Genomic DNA, 24861 nt, shown 5'->3' on the forward strand with positions numbered 1-24861 from the left:
ATCCAAATAAACTTTTTTGTTGGGATGGACTTGTCTTTAAAGAGCTTCATCATTTCAGGTATTTTTCCTTTAAAGAAACCTGTCTGATGAACATATGACTATATATGCTAGAAGGAACAAAATCATGTTGAGATATAATTTAATACAAAGAATGTCATTTTCAATGAGGAGTATATTGTTGACAGTAAGAACGTTCTGACAAAATGAAAAATACAAAAAACTTTTTTTTTGTTTTAGTACTATACCTGTCCACCCTAATTTCAAATTAATTGTCAAAGGTACGTTCTAAAATGAATGGGTGGGAGTCATATGCATAACTGACTGCAAAAGATTGGAATCATGTTTGTCATTGTTAATCCACCTGGCATTTGTCAGGTATATGAAGAGGGTTGTATAGCTGTTCCATTGACAACAAAATCTTAAGTTTACTTAGAACATTAAAGTCAAATCTAATTTGATGTCTTGCTGAGCACATTCTAGGGCCTTCCCCTAATATTTGTTTGGTTTCACTTCTCATTTTTCGTTTGCATTTTTTGTATAATTTTGGTTCTGGGGACAAAACAGGTGTACATACATTGCAAGCATTTATGTTACTATTGGCCTTAAATTTGATACGATTGGCTCGTCTCCAAATGTACTGGATATTAAGATGGTTGGGGTATGACATCACACCCCCCCCTTTCCCGTCTTATTGAGCTTTTCAATTTCATAATTCCTAAAAAGGTAACTTAATAGACTTATTCATTACATGACTATCCACTGTTTCAAATGTGGCCCATCCTGGGAAAATGGGTATTGTGAAATATTGGATTTTTTCAATTTTTATGTTTCCCTGCAGGATAATTTGCTTGATGAGCATGTCCAGGCATCCTTCAAGAGCAACCCAATAGCTGTCTATGTCATCAGGTGAGAAGGGGAGATGGCTATTGAGCCACCAGCTGATATTGGAGTGTTCGTTGAAGGATCTGAGGTGACATCCCTTGTGTTGGAGAAGCCTGGGGCTAATATATGCTCTGAATCTTGTATATCCCAAAGACTTGAAGTACTTCTATGAAGCATGTCAGAAAATTCTCCTTGGCCTTAGTGATGGGAAAATATCACCAAAAGTCCCAAGTTCTAAAATATTTCTCCAGATGGCTTTTGACCTCTGAATAACAATGGCAAAGTTTTAGGTACTGCTAGTACCTCTTAGTTAAGGAATTAAAACACAGTATTACAAATTATTATTTCTTTTTTAATAAGGTATCATCCTGATATTTAAAGAAATCTGTTTATTTTCTGGTTAAACTTTGACAAATTGCATACCTCAACTGTCCCTCTTCAATAGAGACAAATCCTGATGTTTGTTTAAAGAACCACTTCTTCCACTTTGTCATATTGGCAGGTCTGATATCACTGTAAATGTAATGATTTAAAAGTCACTGCATTATGACCTGTCATTTAAAATTGTAGTATCGAACTATTGATACTGAGTGGGTTTATCGATAATGAGCAGGGGATCGAGAGGTGATTAAAAAAAAACCGAACAATCAAAGTCACATTAGCTGTCCATGTAATTTTGTTGATCATGAACTTAATCAGTTATCATATTGGCGATGAGGAAAAATGAACCTACCACAAGTTGAAAGATTTTCTGTACACTATGAGCCCACTACAGTTGGTTCAAGATGGACCAAATACGTGAAAAGACTGGACAATTTATTCACAGCTTTCGCTATTACCGACGCGAAGCAGCAGCGGGCACTCCTCCTTCACTACGCCGGGCCAGAGGTGTGCAATGTCTTCGAGTCTCTGCCGGACACAGGTGAGTTGTACAAGACAGCAATGAGTGCTCTGGAGAAACATTTCTGTCCTCAAGAGAATGTTGAGTATGAACGGTTCGTTTTTGGACAGTGCAAACAAAACGAGAGTGAGACAGTTGACCAAGAAAGTATAGATGTGTTGGCTGGTCACGATAGAGAGAAAATTTGTTTTTTTCTAGAGTATCTGAGGCTAGCACACCTTTGAGAGCCTACCAGGTCATGCGAGATCGTGCTGACCTTGCAAATCTGACAAACCATGAAAATATTAGGTGCACAAAGTTGCGCAAACATCTAACTACTCTCTCTTAAATTCTTGATTTGAGGAATGGACTCAAGCAGCTTGCGAACCATATGGGGCACAACATTCATACTCATCGCGAATACTATCGCCTCCACACTGAGACAGTTCTAGCAAAAATCATTAAAATACTGTGTTTTGCAAAGAAAGGGCAAATTCATGAGCACAAGGGAAAGTCTCTAGATGAAGTTAAGATAAACCCAGATGCAAGATTTAGTCCTGAAGAATTGGATGCTGCTGAAGAAGATGGGGAAGAGGAGGACGATGAGGTTCATGCAGAAACTTTCCTTCAAAGACCTGACAAAGGACAGGAAATTGGAGCAGAAAGTAAAATTCAAGGTGGAGGGGAGGCAAGACCACCAGGTGGAAAAAGAAGGAGTAATGCTTTATGTGGAGTCAAGTTGATATAAAGTGCTTCTTGCAAGCAGGAAAGCAGCTGCGTCTATCAGTCATACAAAGGAGCGACAGTCTCCTTCAGTGCAAGAATTGGAAGGACCTAAAAGACAAGGTTCACAACATCAACACCACTGAGAAGCGGAAGCTTAAACAGAAAGAGAAAACAGATAAAGTTCAGGGATATGATCAAATGTCTTTCTCCTCACTGGTCTTACAAGAACAGCATTTCATACTGGAAGCCGAGATTTTTGGCAATTTACATTTCTTAGTCCAGATGCGTAAATTCCTAAGGAAAGTTGTTAAGTTCTATAATTCACTCTTCATAGCAAGATGGGACATGTACAAGCAGAAAGGATAGAAAAACTGATTTGCAAATAAGATTGTGTATAATGGTGAGCTATAGAGTGTCAATGTTTCACATCACAGAGAGAACCAGCTCAGTAGATGCAACTTGTACTCCTGAGCACTTTTACACATTTTTTTTTCAGAATCGGTCAAAAATTGAGGGGGTGCCAACCAAAAATTTATTTGGGTCAAGGAGGTCACCGACCCCATACATTTTCGTCAAAATTGTATATCTCGGCTTCTGCATAAGCTATTTTAATGATAATTGTGTCAATTAATTTTAGTAAAGGAGTTCAATTTTAATGATGTGATGTTTTTGGTTTTGAATAAATAACTTTGAACTTGATATATTTTTCTTAAGCTTCTTCTTTGTTCATACTCTTTTATCTGCTTTTGCTTTTATGTAAGCACCCACTGGATAGGATTATATGATCTTTATTGACTACAGTAATTCAGTTCAATTTATTTGACCCTGGTGGTACATGTGGTGCTCAATCTACACTCTGTTATGTTCATTATGTGCTCTATTACATTGTACCAATTTGATGTATTTTTCATTGCTGAAATAAAATAATGATATAAAAATGAAACATTTCTTCTATAAATATCATGTAGATCTAGAAAAGACATTGATTTATTATCAATTATTTTCACTCTCACAAAACAGAAACCATATGAAAGATAGCATAGTCTAATAATTTCTCCCTGGATATATGTATCCACTTAACAGTGATATTTTATTTGTATTTGGGTGGATCTGCTCCCACGTTCTTGTCGACATGTTCTTATATGTTCTTGCGCTTTTGCCCTGAAGACCAGTAAAGTATGTATGTACATCGATATAGTCTCTGAGTGCCAATAGGGTCTTGCGATCTTCCCACCCACTGAGTGTACAGAATTGACGGTTTACATCCCACTTGTGACAGAGACTCAGGGTGCACCACATGAGAATAAATTGAGCTTTGACTGCCTTGAGCCGCTTCTCTACTGTAATTACAACTACAATGATTCATTTATTTTGTGTACAATGCATACTTAGCTTGTTGTATGCAGGCACATACATGTAGAAGGCTGAATGCGAAACATTCATACTGTTGCACATATACCGTCTACAATGCATCGTTGCAGGAATTAATATGTGATGTCACATTGCGCTTGGTAAATAAATGCAAGTGCAATACGAGTAGGACAATTCAACAATATATTACTGAAAATTCTCAAAAGAAATCTGTGAGTGGAGTGGCTACCCAATTACGGATGAGGCTGCAAATTTTACTGCTAGTGGCAGTAACACAAATTCAGAAGAAAATGTGAAGCACACATGTACTCCAAACAAAGAAAATTTCTGTCTTGAAAGGGAGATGGAAAATAGTCTAATAATTACACTGTAGATTTGTACCCTCAAAATTTGCAATATTGGTCCTGTGAATTGTACTGGGAAATTACGACGACTATACTTTGTAAACCTTTCCTCTTGACCTCATGATAGATATATGATACTCATGGAAAATAAGGAAATCAAGTTATTGTTATGTTTTAGATTTAGTGAAAGAGAGTATTCAAACAATAAGAACTAAAAATCTCTCTACAAGTTAATTATTGGATTTTTCTTGGATTGTGCTGATCTCTTTAGTGTATTTCTGCTTAAACTAAGGGAAAAGTTAATGAACCTTTCATTGGAATGCATCAAATACTGTAGCTACTCTGCATGGATTCTCAGGACACTCCTAAAGCTTTGTCCAAGAATGATGAAAACTTGGATGGGTCACCAGGAGGGAATGGCTTTAGTAGAGAGAAATCCATGCTCTCAAGATCACATGCTAGTTTGCTGTTATCGAAGGACAAAAAAGAGAAAGGATAACACTGTCAGAGAAATGTTGAACTTTTTTTGAAGAGATTTTGGGGGGGGGGGCCAGAGCAAGAAAATTGCCTAACAGCTTTCCCCGTATAATATCATCCCGTTTCTGTATTGACAACACTGAGCACTGTGAAGTTTCACATGCAGCAAAGTTCAGCGCTGTTACTGAGGACTTTGTTGGAGAATATGCTCTGCATCACTTAAAAAATGACTAGAATACAGTTAGGAAATCAAATAGGTTTGCAACATTTTTAATATCAAATTTATCTATCTTGCCTCCATTCAAATGATATTAATTGATATTCAGTGATACTTTGAACCCCCACTGCTTTTACAGTTGACTAGGAACAGGCATACAATGTTGAACCTACATGTACCTTGAAAATTTACACATTTAACCTTAGAAAAGCAATTTTGCATCTCCACAATGGTCAACTTTGCACCACTCTTCATGAAATATGACATTACACATGGGTAAAACTGCAAAAACATTTCTGTCAATAGATCTATTAATGTTGTACATTGACAAACACTTTATTGTAAGAATTATTACTATAAAAATTCTGAAACTGACATTTAAGACTTTTGCCCAAGAGTAGTGTATTTGTATACCGGTACTATAAATATTTTATAAGTAAGGAAAATTCTACATGTGTGTAGCTTGAAAATAGTAGTGTATTTGTCTACGGGTACTATAAATATTTTATAAGTAAGGAAATTTATACACGTAGCTTGAAAATTCATGTTAAATTAAATTCATGTTGTATCAAATCACCAGCATGTAGTATGATGATTCAAACCACTTCTGCATATATGCAGATCTCAGTTGACTTTGATAATGTGTTACTGTACACCCATTGCAGACTAAGTCATCACTCAGGATGGTCTCAAACCACATCAAGATTTGAAGTGTACTCCACAACTTTCAGCCAATGCAAAAAGAACTTCATTACATTCTGTTTTATATATCAAACACCTAATTAGGATTTACCATTACAATGATCTGAGGTAAAACTACATTTCTACAAGAACATACAATATACATGTACATGCATGTAAGATTGAAGATGGCATTTACTCTACACCAACAAAAAGGCAAGCTTTTTAAAATATGTTTTTGGCATAAATTTATTTCATTTCATTTATTTCATTTTTAGCAAATAGAATACAAGAAATTTCATATATACATGTACAAGACAGGGCATAAGCAATGATGTATCTCGCCCACTTGTGGAAATGACTAGAAATATCGTGATTTGCAAGGGCATGCAACAGAATTTTACCAAAAGTTCACTGTGAAATTATTGGGATGGAATAACATTTGTCATAAGAGTCTTGCATGAAAATTTTTAAGTTGACCTCAAGCTGACCTTTTACCTTACAATATGTCCTCTAAACACTATAACATGCAGGTCTCCTAAGTATATCAACAACCCAAGTTTGGGTGAAAAGTGACTTTTGGTTTCAGAGGTGTGTGTCATAAGAGAGTCTTGCATGTAAACTTTAAAGTTGACCTGAAAATTACCTTACCATGTGACCTCCGACTGCAGCATAACATGCAGGTCCCCAAAGTACACCTACCATCAAAGTTTGGTTGAAAAGGTGATTTAAGGTTGCAGATTTATGTGTCATAAGAGAGTCTTGCATGTAAACTTTAACTTAGACCTGAAAATGAATTTTCCATGTGACCTCTGACTGCAGCACAACATGCAGGTCCCAGAAATATATCTACTATCTAAGTTTAATTGAAAAGTGATTTACGGTTGCACAGTTGTGTCATAAGATAGTCTTGAACGTAAACTTTAACGTTGAACTGAAAATGATCTTTGACCTTAACATGAGACCTCTGACTGCAACAAAACATGCAGGTCATCGAAGTGACTAACAGTTGCGGAGTACTGTGTCATAATGTTTGTGACGAACGGCATTTGGATCCCTAGGTGTCATCTTCACCTCTGGTGGGCGAGACAAAAATTGATAGACCCATTGATTGATGACATGGGAAAGCCCCCAACATAATTATTAAAAAAAAATAACTGTGATTAACCATACCTAGGTGTTGTGTAAAATAGGTGTTTATCTTTGTACAGCTGATCTGCAAGTTCCAACTGATGATTCCCCATGAGGAGTTCATTGATAACAACAAGAAGTGGTTTCTTTGCTCCTAGGGTTTCTAAGCAGCTCCCAGCTCCTGAAATCAAGCCAATCACACCAGATTTTAAAAGTACATTCAAATCCCTTGTATATATATATTTTTTCCCAGTAGGATCATTGGGGGACTACAGGCAGGGGGGGAGGAACATTGCTAGAAAATTGAGTGACGCCCTGCCCTCAACAATATGTCAACAAATTCATTGGCAAAATAAGATGTGGGAAGAAGAGAAACAGGTGGGGAGAGAGAAGGGGATTTTATCCTTTCCCATTGGATTCACATTCTGCCACTATACATGTAGCCATTAATTAAGTCAAGCCTAATTTTACACAATTTACAACTTTATGAATTACTAGTCAGTAGACCGTTTGTCCAAAACCAACTCTTAAAATACCTGCATGGCTAATGACAAGATCAGCATTTTGAATATCTTCTGCAATGGAGTCCTTATATCTGTAAACCTCAAGGCAAAAATCTTTATTTTTTATCTGCTGGGGCTCAATCTTCCCTCGTCCTATCTGAAGAATGACCTTCACGTAACCAAGACACTTCAAAACCTGGGAATGAGAGAAAAAAAAAACAGAAACAAAACAGATTAAATCTGGGGCAGTTTTACAACTACATGTATGCCACTACCAGTCCAGAACTACAATGGCAATCTCAACTGTGATTGGCTGCAGAGTCATGTTACATGGTACAGTAGTTGCCATGATGGCAAAGTGAAATTCTTGATGTGACAGATTGGGTCCCTGTAGACTGTATTAAGTTTGTCACATTTTTGAGAGAGACTTATGTTCAAAGGGAGTATCAAATGATTCACAAAGACGGCAAGATGGCGACAATATAAGACTGTAAGTAAAAAGCTCCTGTTCTTAATTATTTTAATAATTTGTCTCTTTTTTTTAAATATAAATACACGAACCATTAGTACATTGTGCGCGTGGAGGGTAAACAGAATTTTAGCCCTTTTACATAAGTTTCGGCTCAAATGTATCTTGGAGCGGCTTATTACAATCACTTACGTCGCGGGCGAGTTTGCAATCACTCGAGTCGCGTTCGAAATCACTTGGGGTTTTGGATTTTTGGCGATTGTTTTTATTTCGATGCAATTTTTTTTTCTAACGTTGTCTTCAATGGAACAAACACGCTGGGAAAATAAAATGAAATTTAAATTCGAGTTTAATTTTAAGCCGGCAAGTGCCTTAAACAAAATGTACTCGACTACTGTTTTAACATGACAAACAAGCAAATTAGCCATGTGGCTCAACTAACTTAGAATAGATCTGAACTTCTACTGTGTCCTATACAAGGACTCTGAGTCGGAACATGCCATATCTGCCACATCGATATTACATCGCATCATTCCCATATATATGCAGACATTACTGCATGCAATGGCCCCAAGACAGGACCCGGCCGCGGTCGGACACGACATGCATCGGTAGCATGGAGCAAGCTAACGTGAGTCGAGCCGTGTTAGCTCTCATGTTACAATGCCCGTCAGTCCGCAGCTCATCCGAAAGTATTTTATTCAGCGGTATGCATAGCCAGCCATCCGTAGTTTAAGACATATACAGTTGGCAAAGTGTGGAAATTGTTGATAGTTGTTTGTATGACGAAGAGATATGTTTGTATGTTTATTTGAGGTAGCCATGTCTTACACAAAAGATGAGTCAAAAGTGATTTTGCAAATTTTTTACAGTGTCAGTTGTCTCTCCTCAAGTGTTGGTAAATTACATACCTGACATGCATTTGTGTTTGTGATGTAATTATGTCCTAAGACAATCTAACATACTCTCTGTCGCATTCTTTCAATTGTATTATTCTGTTTTGCTGTGAGAATGCTATGGAAAACTGGAAAACAATATTTTAAAATTGGTTGTATATAACCCATATATATTGTCACTAAATCCTTCAAAGGTAAATTGAACTTTTTAAGTTCCCTTAACATATATAATTTTCTATTGCAACTTTTAACCAAGTCATTGACATGTACATGTAAATTCCACTTCAACTAAGATTGTCTATTAACTCCAAGAATTTTGATACTTTCTACATTACATATGGCAAGAACCTCAGGAGTGATAGGGTTTTTCATAAAAGTAATATGTAAGGTAAAACACTTTGAGGGATTGAGTGACATATTATTTAATTGAGACCAGGATTGCACTGGATTAAGTACTGATTGTAAAAGAAAGTGTCAATTGATTTACGACATAACATACTGAAGACAAATCATCGACATATAGTGGATAGGAATATTTTCACATAATCATCACATATAGTGGATAGGAATATTTTCACATAAATCACATAATCAAAAAAAGGATTTGGCCAAGTCGTGTCCCTTGGGGCACACCGGCATGATTAACTTTGATTTGATTCCATGATATAATGTACATTGCTTGCGGTATTCCAAAATACTTAAAATCCAATTTATAATCCATGGTTTTATGTGCACATTAATCATTTTTTTTAATTAGAATATTGTGATCCAGGTGATCAAACGCCTTTCTAAAATCTGCATACAACAGTGGACACAGATTTTTTGTTTTCTGCATTGTCATAGAGATGATGTAATAGACCAACAAGATCATGTGATGTAGACAATCCTGGTCTGTTACTAAACTGATGCATGTCAAATCGATTTTAAAAGCTCAAACATATTTCAGACAGTTGGCTAGCCATGAAATCACCTTGCCAATCCCTAATATTTTCTCCTCCTTTACTGCTCTCCCTGTATTAAAAACACATTAAAATCCCATAGACATAGCCCTAAAGGAGGACTAAATAAGGATTGACAATGCGATATATTGTACAATTACGATTTTAGAATTGATTTAAAATCAATATTTAAAATCAATTTTAAAATCGATCTAATATCAGCTTTAGATCAGTTTTAGTATTAGTTTTAAAAGCCCATTCACATTTTTACTGATGCTGACAAGAAGTTTGGTTGTCAGAGCATTATTTTTCCTGCATCTAAAAAACTGTGTCAAATCGGGGAGACTGTTTAATTTTGGAAAGGTAGGAGTGACAGAAAGACTCTCTGTTCAGCTCAACGTATACGGTTCACATGCGAGCGCAAAGAAGATCAATCATGCACATGACCTAATACAATGTCTCAAGAATTTACATGTAGGTAAGGAATTTTTTAGGTCTCCAGTTACTTAAAACACCATTTGACCTTTATATAAAAAATGCAAAAGCGATTTTGTGTCTCGCCCACTTATGAAAATATCGTGATTTGCAAGGGCACGCAACAGAATTGTATCAAAACTTCATTGTGAAATGACTGGGGTGGAATAACACTTGTCATAAGAGCCTTGCACGTAAACTTTAATGTTAACCTGAAAATGACCTTTGACCTTACCATGTGACCTCCCACTGCAGCAAAAGATTCAGGTCGCCTAAGTACATGTTCCATCCAAATTTTGTTGAAAAGTGACTTACGGTTGCAGTGTTAGTTGTCATAAGAGAGTCTTTCATGTAAACCTTAACATTGACCTAAAAAATGATCTTTGACCTTATCATGTGACCTCCAACTGGAGCATAACATGCAGGTCCCCAAAGTCCATCCACCATCCAAGTTTGGTTGAAAGCAACTTAAGGTTGCGGAGTTAGGCGTCATAAGAGAGTCTTGCATGTAAACTTTAACGTTGACCTGAAAATGACCTTTGACCACACCATGTGACCCCCGACCACAGCATAACATGCAGGTCCCTCAAGTTCATATACCATCCAAGTTTGGTAGAAAAGTTACTTACGGTTGCGGAGTTTCATAAGAGAGTCTTGCATGCAAACTTTAACGTTGACCTGAAAATGCCCTTTGACCTTTAATACCATGTGACCTCTGACTGCAGCATAACGTGCAGGTCCCTCAAATCCTTCTACCATTCCAGTTTGGTTGTCATTTCAAGACAATATTAGTCAAGAAAAGTCTTATGAAATATTTCCCGATTGTAAGGGAATAATTTTAAGGTGTTGTTCTCAATGAATATATCCTTTTTAATTTTCATGCCAATATTTGTGATTTATTCACCTAGAAATATTGACGAAATCAACTTCGCAGAGATAAAATAGCCCCTACCCTCTTTTAAGTTTATTTCATTTTTGTCTCGCCCACCAAAGGTGAAGGCGAGACTTAGGGATCCAAATGTTGTCCGGCCGACACTTAGTCGATTTGACAGTCCTATAGGCTCAATACACCAACCTACAATTTTTCTGATGAAGTTTTTTTCTTGATTCGTGTTCCTATGGGGTCCTAGAACAAATTCAGATTGGTTGCCCAAAGTTGCTGTTTGGACAATTTTGCTAATTTGTATAAATCCAAAATGGCCGCCAGATGACATCTTGAATACCTACCTTTTGAACCCTTGACCAAAAATGATGAGTAATGACTCCTTTTTAGCGGTTTAGGGTGTGTAGAACAGATTTCTATTATCATTTTTGCAATTATAAGGTCATCTTCAGGTCGAATCCAAGATGACCGCCAGATCCCATTCTGAAAAATTGACTTTTGATCCTCTTGCCCCAGAATAACCAGTTATGCCTCTGTTCTGGGGTTTAGGGGTGTGTAGAATATCTTTCTGCTATCTATTTTGCAGTATAATGTCATCTTCAGGTTAAATCCAAGATGGCCGCCAGAAGATGCCATTTTGAAAAATAAACTTCTGAACCCTTTGTCCCAGAATCATGATTAATATCCATTTCCGTGAGTTATTTGGTATGTTGATTCAATTTCTGTTAATAATTTTGCAATATTAGATCATCTTCAGATCAAATCTAATATGTCCAAGATGGCCTCTAAACGCAATATTAACAAAAAAAACTTTCCGTGACTGTTGAACCTTGAAGAAGTACTCTCCCTAAAAGCATACACGCTGTCCTGAAGAGGTTAGTATTATGTGTAGATCATGTAAGGGATTTTCAGTAAGAATGATTCATTTCTTTTAATCACTCCATTTTTAGTTCGAGGTCAATTCTACTTCGTAAGCCTAATTGTTCAGAATCATGTATGGGGTTGCACACCTGCTACCGATCAAAACGCCACAAATTCAAAGCAACAAAAGGTTGTCATTCATATATATGCAAATGAGCACAACCGTATATAAGCACAGCAAGCACGCTCATTCACCCGATCTACGCCAGGCTACATGACGGACCTCTCTCGGGAACTCTCCGATTTACTTAACGGACCCTGCCCACCGCTGGATCCGGATCCATCCGCCTCCCAACCACTGGCTGGCGGCCAAGCAGCCAAGGACGGAAAGAAGAAGCCAGGCAAGCAAGCTCCGTGTACCATAACCAGACCGCCCCCGGACGCTGGGTCTATTGACCCCCGGGAGACCCCGCGGCAGCCCCCTGACGCTGCACCTATGGGTGCCAGGGACATGAGGGAGGCGGAGATAGACGTCGGCAATGCGCCCGGCATGTTGGAGTTGGCCAACGCTGTATCAACTTTACAGTCGACTGTTCTGTCCCTCCTCCCAACCACCTCTGCAACCACCAACCAGCAGGGAGATGATGTGGAGGACGACATCGAGTGGCTTGTCTCTCAGCAGCCCTCCACTCAGGACCGAGCTGACCAAGGTGTACTGGGAGAGTAATCGGAACTAGTGGAGAAAGCAGACGAGGTGGTCGGCGCTTCTGTGTCAGAGAAACTGGCCGAGGTGGTTAACAAGTTTGATGTCCACCGGCTTGAAGGAGGACTCTCTAGAGGGGAAGTTGGAGGCTTTCCCCCGACCTGAGAATTGTAAGGCCCTATCCGCCCCCAGAGTCAACCCTGAGAGTTGGTCTTATAGAGTGGAACTCGAATATTCGACCACAAACTTCAGAAGACCCAGTCACTCTTACTCAAGGCGATAACTCCACTTGCCCACGCTGCGGACGGCCTTCTCGACCCAGATAAGGCCCCCTCAATCAACTCACGGCAAGCTAGCAAGCTGCTACTGGACGGCATAGCCATTTTGGGGGCGGCAAGCCTCGACCTGAGCTCGAGGCGTCGTGAGCTCATCAAGTCGGAGCTTGACACAGCTTTTCGCCCGTTATGCACGGATAGGGCGGGTTCCTCAACTTCTAGCCTGCTGTTTGGGGACAATCTCCCCCAGAGATGAAAGGAATTAAAGGAAACACATCGGCTGGGCATTGGTGTACAGGCCCCCCATCAAAGCCGCAGGAGGCTTGCACGCCCCGCTCGACAGGCTACCAGACCCTATCAAGTAGAGGGGTACCGTGACTCACACCGCCGTTCGATGCCGGGAAACTATTCAAGGCCTCCCCCCAAACTTCCCGCCGAGGAGACACCGGGCCCCGCCTTTCCACCCGGTCCAGCGTGGCTGCCAAACCAAGAAACAAGCCGATTAGATCAATCGGCGTCGGTAAGTTTGCCCGTTGTTTCGGGTAGATTGTCTCGGTTCATCCCCCATTGGAAGCGGATTACTTCAGACCCATGGGTCTTGGACACGGTTCAACATTATTTTATAGAAATCGACTGTTGGCCTTTTCAGACTACTGTTCCATCTCAAATAGGCCCGGTTTGAAAGTCCATTTTTGATGCACGTGTACACGGTGTGTCTTTCGGTCGTGTACACGTTGTAAACACTGAGTGAGAGTGAGTTACACTTACAGTATGTTTTCAGTGTTTCCTACATGTAGCCTAAGTCACGGTTTTAAAGCTTACCTGAGAAGTTAGAAGTATCAATCCACAAAAATTGGTGCAATTAAAAAGTTTACTCAGCTTAGCAGCGCATTAAATTAATAAAGAATGCAAAAGTAAATCAGTGCAGGGCCCTAGTTAGCGCCGACGTTCGTTGGATGCGCATTTTGCATACTGTACCGTTCATGCATGCACAGATTGCTGCAGAATTAAGTGTAAACTGAAGTTATTGATTGATTTTCATTATTTTATTGCCAATTTGAGGAGCGTGTGTTTGTAGGCTTGTAGCACATGTGTATGAGCGTATAACACGTAACGAGACTCTCGAAAGCGTTCTTCAATCACTTTTAGAGCCAATTTGAGAATCACCAATTGCGACAGCGATCATTGCTCCAGTTACGTGTTATACGCTCATAAACATATGCTACAAGCCTACAAACACACGCTCCTCAAATTGGCAATAAAATAATGAAAATCAATCGATAACTTCAGCTACACTCAATTCTGCAGCGATCTGTGCATGTATGTACGGTACAGTATGCAAATTGCGCATCCAACGAACGTCGGCGTTAACTAGGGCGGGCCCTTCACTGACCGGAGCATACCCATTTCGTGTGGTCCAGAATAAATGTGGATTAAATCGGCGATTTTGGAAGTAAACTCACTCTAGGTTAATTGAAATATATTGACATATTAGTGATTAAAACATGTGCAGTGTCTTAGAACTAAGAATTAATGTGAGGCTGTGAGCTTGTCCACAGTCCCACGCAAGCTTTATGCAGATGCTACCGTGTACACGGTGATGGAATTTAGTACACGTGCACCGACTTGACCGTGCGTGTACACGTGTACCCGAAACGGGCCTAATCTCAAATCAGTTTCAGCGAACCTGAAATGATGTTAATTGACGCAGAAATTGAAAATCTGCTTAAAAAGGAGGCTATTGTACCCTGTATTCATGTGAACGGTGAATTCATTTCCAACATATTTCTTACACCAAAAAAAGACGGCTCTTATCGGCCGGTTATCAACCTCAAAAACCTGAACCAATTTGTTTCACATCACCATTTTAAAATGGAGACCTTTGATTCTGCCCTACGTTTAGTTGAACCGAATTGTTATTTTGCGTCTATTGACCTCAAAGACGCATACTTCTCAGTGCCTATTGCACGAGAACATCGCAAGTATATCCGTTTCCAATGGAGGGGTAAACTTTTCGAGTTTTGTGTTCTCCCATTTGGGTTATCGAGTGCACCGAGAGTCTTTACAAAATTCTTAAACCAACGATTGCTTTTCTCAGGAATTTAGGATATGCATCTTGTAATTACATCGACGATGCATTATTGATAGGATATGATTACAACGAATGCCAATTTAATACTAAGGCACGCCTAGATAATAATAATATGAACATTTGTAATGCGCCGGTATCCATCATAAAAAGATGCTCATGGCGCAATAAAGAAAAGAAAAGGAAAAAAGGAAGGAAGAAAGAAAGAAAAACCTACTAAAAAGAGGGGTAGATAAACAATTACCTAAAAGCTTGCGTGAATAACCAGGTTTTAAGAGAACTTTTGAAAGTGGTGAGACAAGAAATATTGCGGATTTCTATTGGCAGTTTATTCCATAGGAAAGGCCCAGCATGTTGAAATGATCGATCCCCCCATGAATTATGAGATTGTGGAACAGCGAGTAAGAATGAACTAGAAGACCTAAGGTTGCGAGAGGGATTGTATGGAGTAATCAAGGAAGAGTTGTATTGAGGTGCAGTTCTGTGAATGGAATGGAAAACAAGTAGGAGGATTTTGAATTTAATGCGCTGTACAACAGGTAACCAGTGAAGAGATTTGAGAATGGGGGTTATGTGGTTCCTCTTGGGGGACATGGTGACGATACGGGCAGCATTATGTTGGAGTTTCCTAAGGCGATCTAATTGAGATTGTGAAACATTATATACTAAAGCGTTGCAAAAATCAAGACGGGATGTAATAAGTGCATGTATAATTTTCTCTGTACTAGACTTAGTGAGATACTTCCTAATAAACCCTAAATTCCGTAATTGGTACTGTACTGATCGACATATACTAGAAACCTGGGTAGACATGGACATATTCGCATCAAACATAACCCCAAGATTTCTGCACTTATCTGAAACTCTGATTACAGAACATCCTATTTTTATGGAGCAAACATTAGACTTAGATAACTGAGCCCTAGAACCAAGCAACATGAATTCAGACTTAGCATCATTTACTTTAAGAGAGTGTGAGCACATCCAATCTAGTACATCATTAATACATTCTTCAAGCTTTTTGATAGCTAGTTCAGTGTTATCTTGACCAGCGGCGAAAGAAGTATACAGCTGAACATCGTCCGCGTAACAGTGGTACTTAATAACAGAGTGCTTATCTAAAATATGCTTAAGACCACTGAGGTATACAGAAAAAAGTAGGGGACCTCCCACTGATCCTTGGGGAACTCCGCTTGTCAGGGGAACTTGATCTGACCTTGCACTGTTGACACAAACCAGCTGATATCGATCAGATAGATATGACTCAAACCAGCTGAAGACCTTTCCCCGAAGACCAAGAGATGACAGAATATCCAAAAGTATGCCATGATGAACCGTGTCAAATGCAGAAGACATGTCTAAACAAACCAAAGCTGTGACACGTCCGGTGTCCATCTCTGACAATATGTCATTCGATAAGTTCACCAAGAGAGTCTCCACGCTGTGATTAGGATGGTACGCAGACTGCCTTCCATCAATCAGATCGTTTTCAAGAGATAGTCTGACAGTCTAGAAAAAGCGACACGTTCCAATACTTTAGATAGGTATGGCAAATTGGAGATAGGCCGATAGCTAAGGAGTGACTCACGGTCCAAAGATGGTTTCTTAAGTAGAGGGTGGATGTGGGCCAACTTCAGTGCTTTTGGAACCTCGCCACAAGAGAGACTCATGTTGACTATCGCTGCAATCACTGGTGCGACTGTTGGAGCACATTCCTTAAGCAACTTTGTCGGAGCAGGGTCGAGTCCACTTGACTTCACAGGAGTTGTACAAATAAGGGATTTGATTTCATCTGCTGTGGCCGGTTCAAAGACTTCCAAAATTTCATCCGTCAGACAAGGTCGTGGAGAAAGGCTACGTTGGATTGAATTAACCTTGTCAACAAAGAAATTATTGAAGATATCTGCCAGTGACTTATCACAGGCAAGTGAAGGAAGAGGGGATGACTGCTTCCGGTTAAGAAGTTGATTAGCAACCTGGAACAGACGTCTAGAATCATCGCCACAGTCTTCAATTACTTTTCTGTAGATCTTTGTGAATCTCTAGGCTTTGTTGTAAATAGAAAGAAATCAGTGATTGAACCCTGTCAACAAATCGAATTTCTTGGTTTTGTGATAAATTCTCGTACTCTGACAATTTCTCTACCACCAGGCAAAGCTGATCATATTTCTTTGTCTTGTAAAAACTTGCTGGACAAAGTCAACCCTACAATACGCCTGGTTACCAGAATTATAGGCATGATACTAGCTGCGGAATTGGCAGTCCCTTCCGGCCCCCTGTTCCGGCGAAATCTTGAAATTGACAAAATTTAGCCCTAGAAATTTCAAGAAGGAAATTTCAATGCTCGTATGCAGCTAAATACTCGATCAAGGTTGGCGCTGACATGGTGGGCGTCTCACGCCCCCAGCGCCTCCGCCCCAATCGTTCAGAACGTCGACATTTACACAGAGACAGATGCATCCCTCATGGGATGGGGGGCGTATAGTCCAACTCTTTAGGTCAATACACAAGGACACTGGTCCTCAACAGAATTCGATTCACATATTAATGTTTTGGAACTTTTGGCTATCCTCTTTCCACTTCGTTCCTTTTGTTCAGATTTGAACGCCGTACATGTTCACGTTAGGACTGACAATTCCTCGGCTGTATCATGCATCAACAAATTTGGTACATGTCATTCGCCTGATCTACATTCCGTCAGTCGTGACATTTGGTTGTGGTGTATGGAGAGGAATATTTGGCTCTCCGCTGAACACAAACCTGGGAAACAAAACACAATAGCAGACTCCTTCTCCCGTAACTTAAATGAGAACACAGAGTGGATGATTGATCCCATTGTGTTTAATCCTGTTTGCAATATCTTCTTTGTCCCTGACATTGATCTATTTGCCTCTCGTCTCAATAGACAGGTGGACTCCTTTGTATCTTGGCATCCGGACCCGGAGGCCTTAACAACTAACGCGTTCTCTCTAAATTGGGGGTGTTTTCGGAGATATACTTTTCCCTCGTTCTGTCCATTAACATACTACAAAAGATACTGAATGATAAAGCCGAGGTGATACTAATCGCCCCCCTGTGGAAAACCCAGATATGGTATCCTCGACTACTACACATGCTCACAGCTTATCCTGTACTGTTACCAGCATCTACATGTAATACTCTGCTTTCTCTTCCCTTTTCAGATAGACCCCACCCCCTCTTCGGGAAACTGCGCCTCATTGCCTGTCAGTTATCGGGGGACAACTACAAGCCCAAGGAATTTCGCCGCAAGCTGCGAATGTCATCTTGCGCTCGTGGAGAAAGTCCACTCGTCAAAGTTATGACTCAGCCCTTAAAAAAAAAAAATGCTTCTTTTCTGTTGTCGAAGGAGTGTCAATCCCTTTTGTTCTGATTTGAATTGTATCATCGAGTTCCTAACATCGGAATTCTACCGGGGTGCATCGTACAGTAGCCTAAACATGGTCAGGAGCGCACTTTCATCATTTCTACCCCCTTGTCAGGGGTTTGCGGTGGGGGCACATCCCCTCATATCTCGCTTTTTGAAAGGAGTATATAATTTACGCCCTCCCCGGAGTCCCCGCCCACGATATAGTACAACGTGGGATGTGAACAACGTTCTTGACTATATCAAGGGGCTGACCCCCCTTCACGATCTATCCCTTGAACAGCTAACTTTCAAACTACTTATGTTGATAGCTCTCGTTTCGGGTCAACGGGCTCAAGCTTATCACTCATCAATATGACGGATTGCATTATATCTGATTCGTGTGTTGAGTTCGTGATCAACGAGTTGACCAAGACGAGCAGACCAGGATCACCCCAACGGTAATCACGTTACGTGCCTACCCAGCAGAAGAAAGGCTTTGTTTTCTCCGTACCCTCATCGAATACCTGAAAAGGACCAACAATCTTTGGCTCTTTGTTTCCATTAATGCTCCACATCACAATGTGACATCGCAAACAATTAGAAGATGGATTAAGTGCCCAATATTGGAGACTGTCTCCCATGAGAGAGATTATCTCCAATATCAGAGACTTTTGTAAAGAATTTGGGTATCCAATTTCAGAGACAGTCTCCAGTTTGGGAGACCAATTTCCTTTGTTTACATTTGCTGCAAAAGGATTACCTTGGCGGCAAATAAAAATGTGATAAGCAGATTCCTCATGAAAAATTACCCCTTTTCACCATCTACTTTAAAAATTCACCGTCTACTTTTGTTTTGATAAAGATTTTTGTTGTCAATCACACACAAAACAAATGGGCTTCTGACCTCAGTGAGACAAAATTGGGGTGGAAAAAAATCATGTTTTTGTTGGTGTTGTTTCTTTTGTCCTTTTGCAAAGCAAGTCTCCAATGTGGGAGATTGTCTCCCCTATTGGAGAGTCTCCCATATTGGCCGTGCGCCTCTACTGTAGGAGAAATTTAAAAAAAAATGTTAAAAAACTCCTCGAAACAGACGGCTGCCAGCTGTCTAGGTTAACTTATGATATAGATCTAACCTTGTTCTCAGTTACATCTCCATGTGTGGCAAAATAAGGTTGGCAATGTTTGGCTCATTTTGCCTTGTCCCGTGAGTATGGGTAAATACACGGTGAGCTTCCGGTCTCCGGCCCGCTTCGCGAGCTGGCGCTCCCTGGGTTATGAATTGGAGTGACAAGCGAATATAGTTAGTGATTATATTACCGACCGGCCTTGTATTAACGAACGCGCGCATTATATGCGTCAGAAATTAATAATACGCTCAAACCTTTGCAACTTCCTTCCAAAGGGAACTTAAATAGAAAAATGATGAAAAATTATCAAATCACAATTTCGAAGTTTTTATATCCTCAAAACAATAAAATATGGTCAAAATAGCTCATCAGTGAATTTGTTGTTTTCCCAACTTTTCCCATAGAAAACACACGTTCGGTAATACGATACCTTTTCAAGTGACCAAAATATTTCACTTGCGAAGAGGGGTCCGATTGGAAGCTGATGTCGTAAAAATGAAAAACAATTTCGGCAAAATTTCTGCATGTTTATATTTTGTAGGTATTTGTGTATTTATGGTGAAAGTTTGGTGAATTTTATTGGGATAATGTGTTTGATATGATCAAATTCATGAAAAGTGTTCGGTAATACGATCCACTACCATACCGTACATCAACGTCACCCACGTTGAATTGTGTACACCGGGATGGTCTAGGGCAAAATTGACTTGTGTCCCCGTTAGCGGAGCAGCCAACAAGCTCCTTCCCAAAATGTCAAAGGATAAAGAAAGATAAAATTACCTGTAGAGTCCTTTCACTTGAAATTTCGTCTATCAACGCATCAAAACTTGTTGTACCTACTGTGACAAAGACAGTATTTCGTTGTGCTGCCATTGCAAAACATGTAAAAAGCCCAATGTTTAGAAAAAGCCTCAGGCCCGGCCAAGACGCCGAACGTAGAGGGCAGCAACACACAAGCGTGTTGCTCTAAGGAAGGTCAACTCCGCTCGAATTTTGTGACCACTCTAAAAAATAAGGGGACTTTTCGGAAATTTGTCGAGTTGATTTTTTTTCATTTGTTAATTTCAAATATTTTTTAATGAACAATTATTAGATCGGTTATTCTGGGTAGAAATATTAAAAATATCAATTTTATTTTTAAGGAAATTATTTTGCTTGAATAATCATGATTTTGACATTTTTTTCTCATTTTGGAATATTAAGTCTATGACGAGGATACCTCTTATCTCTTATTTTCCTCTGCTGAATTTCGCTGCACCACTAATAAATGCATAGACAACCACCATAATAATCGAGGTCATTTTTTCTGGCCTGGGTGCGCCGAGTCTGGGCCGGTCGCGTAGTTTACTAGTGACGTTGATGATGCGCTGGGGCTTCAGTCGACTCGTCATAGATCTTCTAGCAAGATAGACAATGACATCTAATTTGCCTGGTCTGATTTGAAGTGCAATTGCTTCAGGGCTGATGTTTATCAACGATGATTGTTCAAGGTCAGATTTCAAATTTTAAATTGCATTTGACTTTTAAGTCTATAAATCTTTCTGCAAGAAGCTGAATCCCCGAAATCCGGGTCTAATTTCAACTTCGAGTCCGAGACTATGGACGGCGAAAAAAAACCCCATGCATCGGATGCATTGCATTGGTTGCGCGCTGCGCTGCAGCTGAGCTGCACAGCCAGGCGCTGCGTCGCGTCGAAGGTCGATAATCATTGAACAACCAAACTTCCAAAGCCAAATTAAAGCTTGAATAAACGGCCACCTATTCACATTTTCCCTGGTTTTCTTCAATAATTTCTAAGAAAAATCAGCCAATTCTGGGAAATCGATTACAATGTTACATCGTTTGCAGAGTGCCATGATTTTTTTGCGTTAGACTTAACCTTAGTTATACTAGATCTAGGCCTAGACTAGAAATGGGGGCTAGATAGATTAGACCATCTTAATTTCTGATTTTGGGCAGAAAGTAGACTTGATAGACAGCATCCATATCTTAATTTGACCATTGATTCTGTGCAATCAAAGACTTTTACATAATTTGTTTGCCATATTGCAAGAATTGGTAAATTTTCCTGGGCCTGCATGGCCTGGGCTTGGCTGGCAGAACGCATACTTTTTTTTGAGAAATTTCGAAAGTGAAAGAGCAAAGTGACTGAGCTCGTCGTGATTTTATTTTTATGCTTTTTCTAACCATGCCTAACGGTAAGGCCTAACGGTAACTTGTCAACCATTAAATCTTCTAGTTCTAGATCTAGACTTTACCCTGTAGGCATTAAGTAAAAAAATCATAACCTCCTAGCGGCTAGCCCATGCAGGCTGGCCTTAATTGAACCAAACTTAGCTTGCATGGACCAACCCTCAAATGGTCTAGATTTAGGCGTCCTATATAAAGACAATGTGGAATTCATCTGTTTTTAGTTTATTATTATTTTAGTATTTTTTTTATTGTTGCATAGACTATTTCATACCAACAAGTCGTGCTAGATCTATGTATATTCTAGACCTACTTAGATATCCAGTGTGGAACAACATCTTTAACAAACAGATCGAGACTGGTCAGAGCATTTGTCTAGTTAGACAAATAAAGTTAGATCTTTAGACTTGGGTCTATCGATCAACTAGACAGGAATAACCGTCGTTTCTGGGGATTTATTCAACAATTTCTGACATTTTACTATAATCTCCATCGGTGAGTGAGCCAGCGCAGTTCAGCAGAGCAACCAAAATACAGAGACTGAAGCTTTTGGTCTATCGATCAACATGATCAAGATCTAGGTTAGATGTAGACTTCACTTATTACTGATTGGGATGTATTTCTAAATTTATAAGTTTTGGGGGAAATGGTGAAAAGAAATGATAACATACTACTGATAGATACTTGAATTATTTTTTTTTAATACCCATTGGCATTGCTGCCTGCTCTAATAAATAAATAAATAAATGAGTCACGGCATATGGAAAGCAGATAAATGCTGATCGACGCCTAGCAGAACAAGTACCAGTGCTAGACTAGGGGGTTGAAATCTAAGCAGACGACGGAGCATAATGTAGCTAAAGCATAGAAAGATGATGGGTTCAGCGAAGTGCCCAGAGAAAATAAGGGGGACATATTCAATCCCGAAATGCTTTGCGAGTGGTCACAAAATCGTCTCGGCACAAATCACCTAATTCAGCCGTCTGGTGAAATCGCTGATAACAACAATCACCGATTTGGTAATGATTTTAGTTTCCTGAAACTTGCATTTGTAAAGTTTTAAATATCAAAGTATGTTTTCATGTTTATGTACATCCCTCAACATATTTTTTAATGTTATCTGTGATATCGTTGTAGTCATATTCTTTCATATTCGTTCCTTGATCACTACTAATTTGTTGTTGTATTTGGTCGGCATTTGATTTCGTTGTCATGAACAATAAAATATGCGCGCAGCTCAGTTACATGCGCGTATCGAGTTGACCTTCCTTAGAGCAACACGCTTGTGTGTTGCTGCCCTCTACGTTCGTTGGGCCCGGCCAAGACGCCGCAAAATACATACGGTATGATTACGGTACTGTACCGTAACTCTCAAATAAAAAATGAAAAAATTCGAGCGTGCAAAGCTAGCTGACACATTTTTACAATCTGACCTGAACAGCGATATTTTGATAACTTTATGCATAGGCGGCGGAAGCGGGGGGGACGTGTCCCCCTCCCTAAATTTTGGGTGGGGGGACTATCCCCCCCTAAAAAAAATTTTGATAACCTTTTTTTTTTTTTTTTTTTTTTGCTTGTCAAAAATTTATGGTCAGCAACTCCTAAAATTTAGGTTGATAACCTCTTTTGGGGCACTTGTCAGATTTTTTCCCTGTGTCCATCCCAAATTTCAGGTGGACACCCCCTAAATTTTTTGGCTTCCGCCGCTCGTGACTTTATGGAATACAAAAATAATAGGTACCTGACAAATCAAATTTTGCGAGCGCACAGCGCAAGCAGAAAATGTTAATATATAGACCATAAAACACAAATTTTTACAGAGCACTTTTTAGAAATAAATTTGTAAATTGAACAAAATAATGAAAGTTCATTTTCCGAGTTGAAATATGTTTGTGTATAGGCTATTGACTTCAAAATTTGATATTTTAAGCTCCATATTGAGTTAAAAGGTAATGCGAACACGAAGCGCAAGCAAAAATTTCATTATCCCGACATGAAAGATTTTTTTATTATTGTCCAAGTCTTCCCAGCCTAGCTCATTCATCGGCTTCCTCCTCTTATGCTTCCCCTTCTTTATTCCTCTCTTTTCCATTCGTTTTCTTTCCCCCCTTTTTTCTATTTGCTTGCTCCGCCAATAGTACCCTCGGTCCCCTGGATCCGCCTATGCTCTATAGGATTACATGGAGCCAGTGTGTTCAAGTCAATATGTACAAATCATTCCTTTCGTAATTCGAGTTTTCATTCGGCGTTTTAGCATGCACGCATTTTGCATTACACACCACAAAGAACCATACTGAATATCAGAAATTTTCAGCTCGTGCTATATACAAGTTCACATCAATAAATAAATTGTTTAGTTATATAACCATCCGGTTCATTGTTACAGAACGCGCCTAGGACATATAGTTATCCTAGATATTACAAAATTTCTATCGACTCGCGCTTCGCGCACTCATTATTTATTTTGTGCATATCATATTCACGAGTCACTTAAAACAGTGTTTAACAGGACCATTGTCAAGTCAGTAGGGAATAAATCCACAGTAGCTCTCACTTCGCGCAAGATTTAAAGAATCGGGTCAAATGAAATTTCATGTCCGCCTTTGCCCCCCCCCCCAAAAAAAAAAATAAGAGTTCGGATTTAGTTAAACAATTGAATTTAGAAGTTAATATCATTAAAAACAGGAGGTGAAGTGTTACAATTGTCCCACAACACGGGTTATATTGTATCAAACCTATGGGACAATTGCATTACATTGTATTGCATTGTAACATTTTGTTTTTCTTTAACAAAGTTTATGCACTTGACAAATGAGAGATTTTTAACTTTTAATTTTAAACAACTTTAGCTTCATATATGATAAAACATGACAATGCGTGACTGTTCTTACATATTTTCCACTTGCAATTATATGATTTTCCGTTCAAAATCGGGAGTATAGTATTGATGTTAACTTGCCTTTTTTTCAAATTCGGCGGATTCTGTGCAATTGGGGATATCTCTGCTTTATATTATTTTTTCTTGCTAAAAAAATTACGAAGTTTTCAGTAGAATGAATGGTAGTTTCTTTTCAACTAACGAACAATGCCCTTCTTTTGCGAAGCGGTCATTCTATTCAGCACAAATCGGTTTTCGGTTCTGGCGACAGCATGATCTTATTTAGTACAATGAGCATTGCCTTCAGGCGGTTTTTTTTTGGCAATGCTCATGGGATTACTTTTCTTTATTCGTTAGTCTCTCTTTGTCTATATTAAAGAGTATTTTCCCCTTTTTTCAACTTTTTAAACAAATTTTTATTGCTTTTCCGTATGAATTCTTGTCATACAATGGGCATGAAGGCTCATTGATATACTCGGTTTTTTTTTATTATAACGCT

General features: G+C 39.3%; 1 protein-coding gene across 2 annotated transcripts; it reads right to left on the reverse strand.

Moving 5' to 3' along the window:
- Positions 1-3456: 3456 nt before the first annotated feature.
- On the reverse strand, positions 3457-22839 carry LOC121410819 (UDP-N-acetylglucosamine transferase subunit ALG13 homolog). 2 transcript variants are annotated; one of them, XM_041603132.1, is made up of 5 exons: positions 22815-22839; positions 20075-20226; positions 7246-7408; positions 6752-6890; positions 3457-4669 (listed from the first exon to the last, which is right to left on the reverse strand). In XM_041603132.1, exons 1-5 carry the CDS (start codon positions 22822-22824, stop codon positions 4558-4560), a joined length of 576 nt encoding a protein of 191 aa, XP_041459066.1. In that variant the 5' UTR covers positions 22825-22839; the 3' UTR covers positions 3457-4557. The 2 variants fall into 2 exon arrangements, with proteins under 2 accessions (XP_041459066.1, XP_041459067.1); XM_041603133.1 differs by having other exon boundaries at positions 20075-20217; positions 22801-22821.
- Positions 22840-24861: the final 2022 nt, after the last annotated feature.

This window comes from Lytechinus variegatus, chromosome 3 (assembly GCF_018143015.1).
Source record: "Lytechinus variegatus isolate NC3 chromosome 3, Lvar_3.0, whole genome shotgun sequence".
NCBI classification, from domain to species: domain Eukaryota; kingdom Metazoa; phylum Echinodermata; class Echinoidea; order Temnopleuroida; family Toxopneustidae; genus Lytechinus; species Lytechinus variegatus.

Bases quoted from the DNA above. Each gene is read 5' to 3' on its own strand.
- LOC121410819 (XM_041603132.1), bottom strand. The intron at 6,891-7,245 runs GTATTTTAAGAG...GCTTGATTTCAG, and splicing joins TCTTGTCATTAGCCATGCAG to GAGCTGGGAGCTGCTTAGAA. The intron at 4,670-6,751 runs GTATGGTTAATC...CTTCGATAACAG, and splicing joins CTATTTTACACAACACCTAG to CAAACTAGCATGTGATCTTG.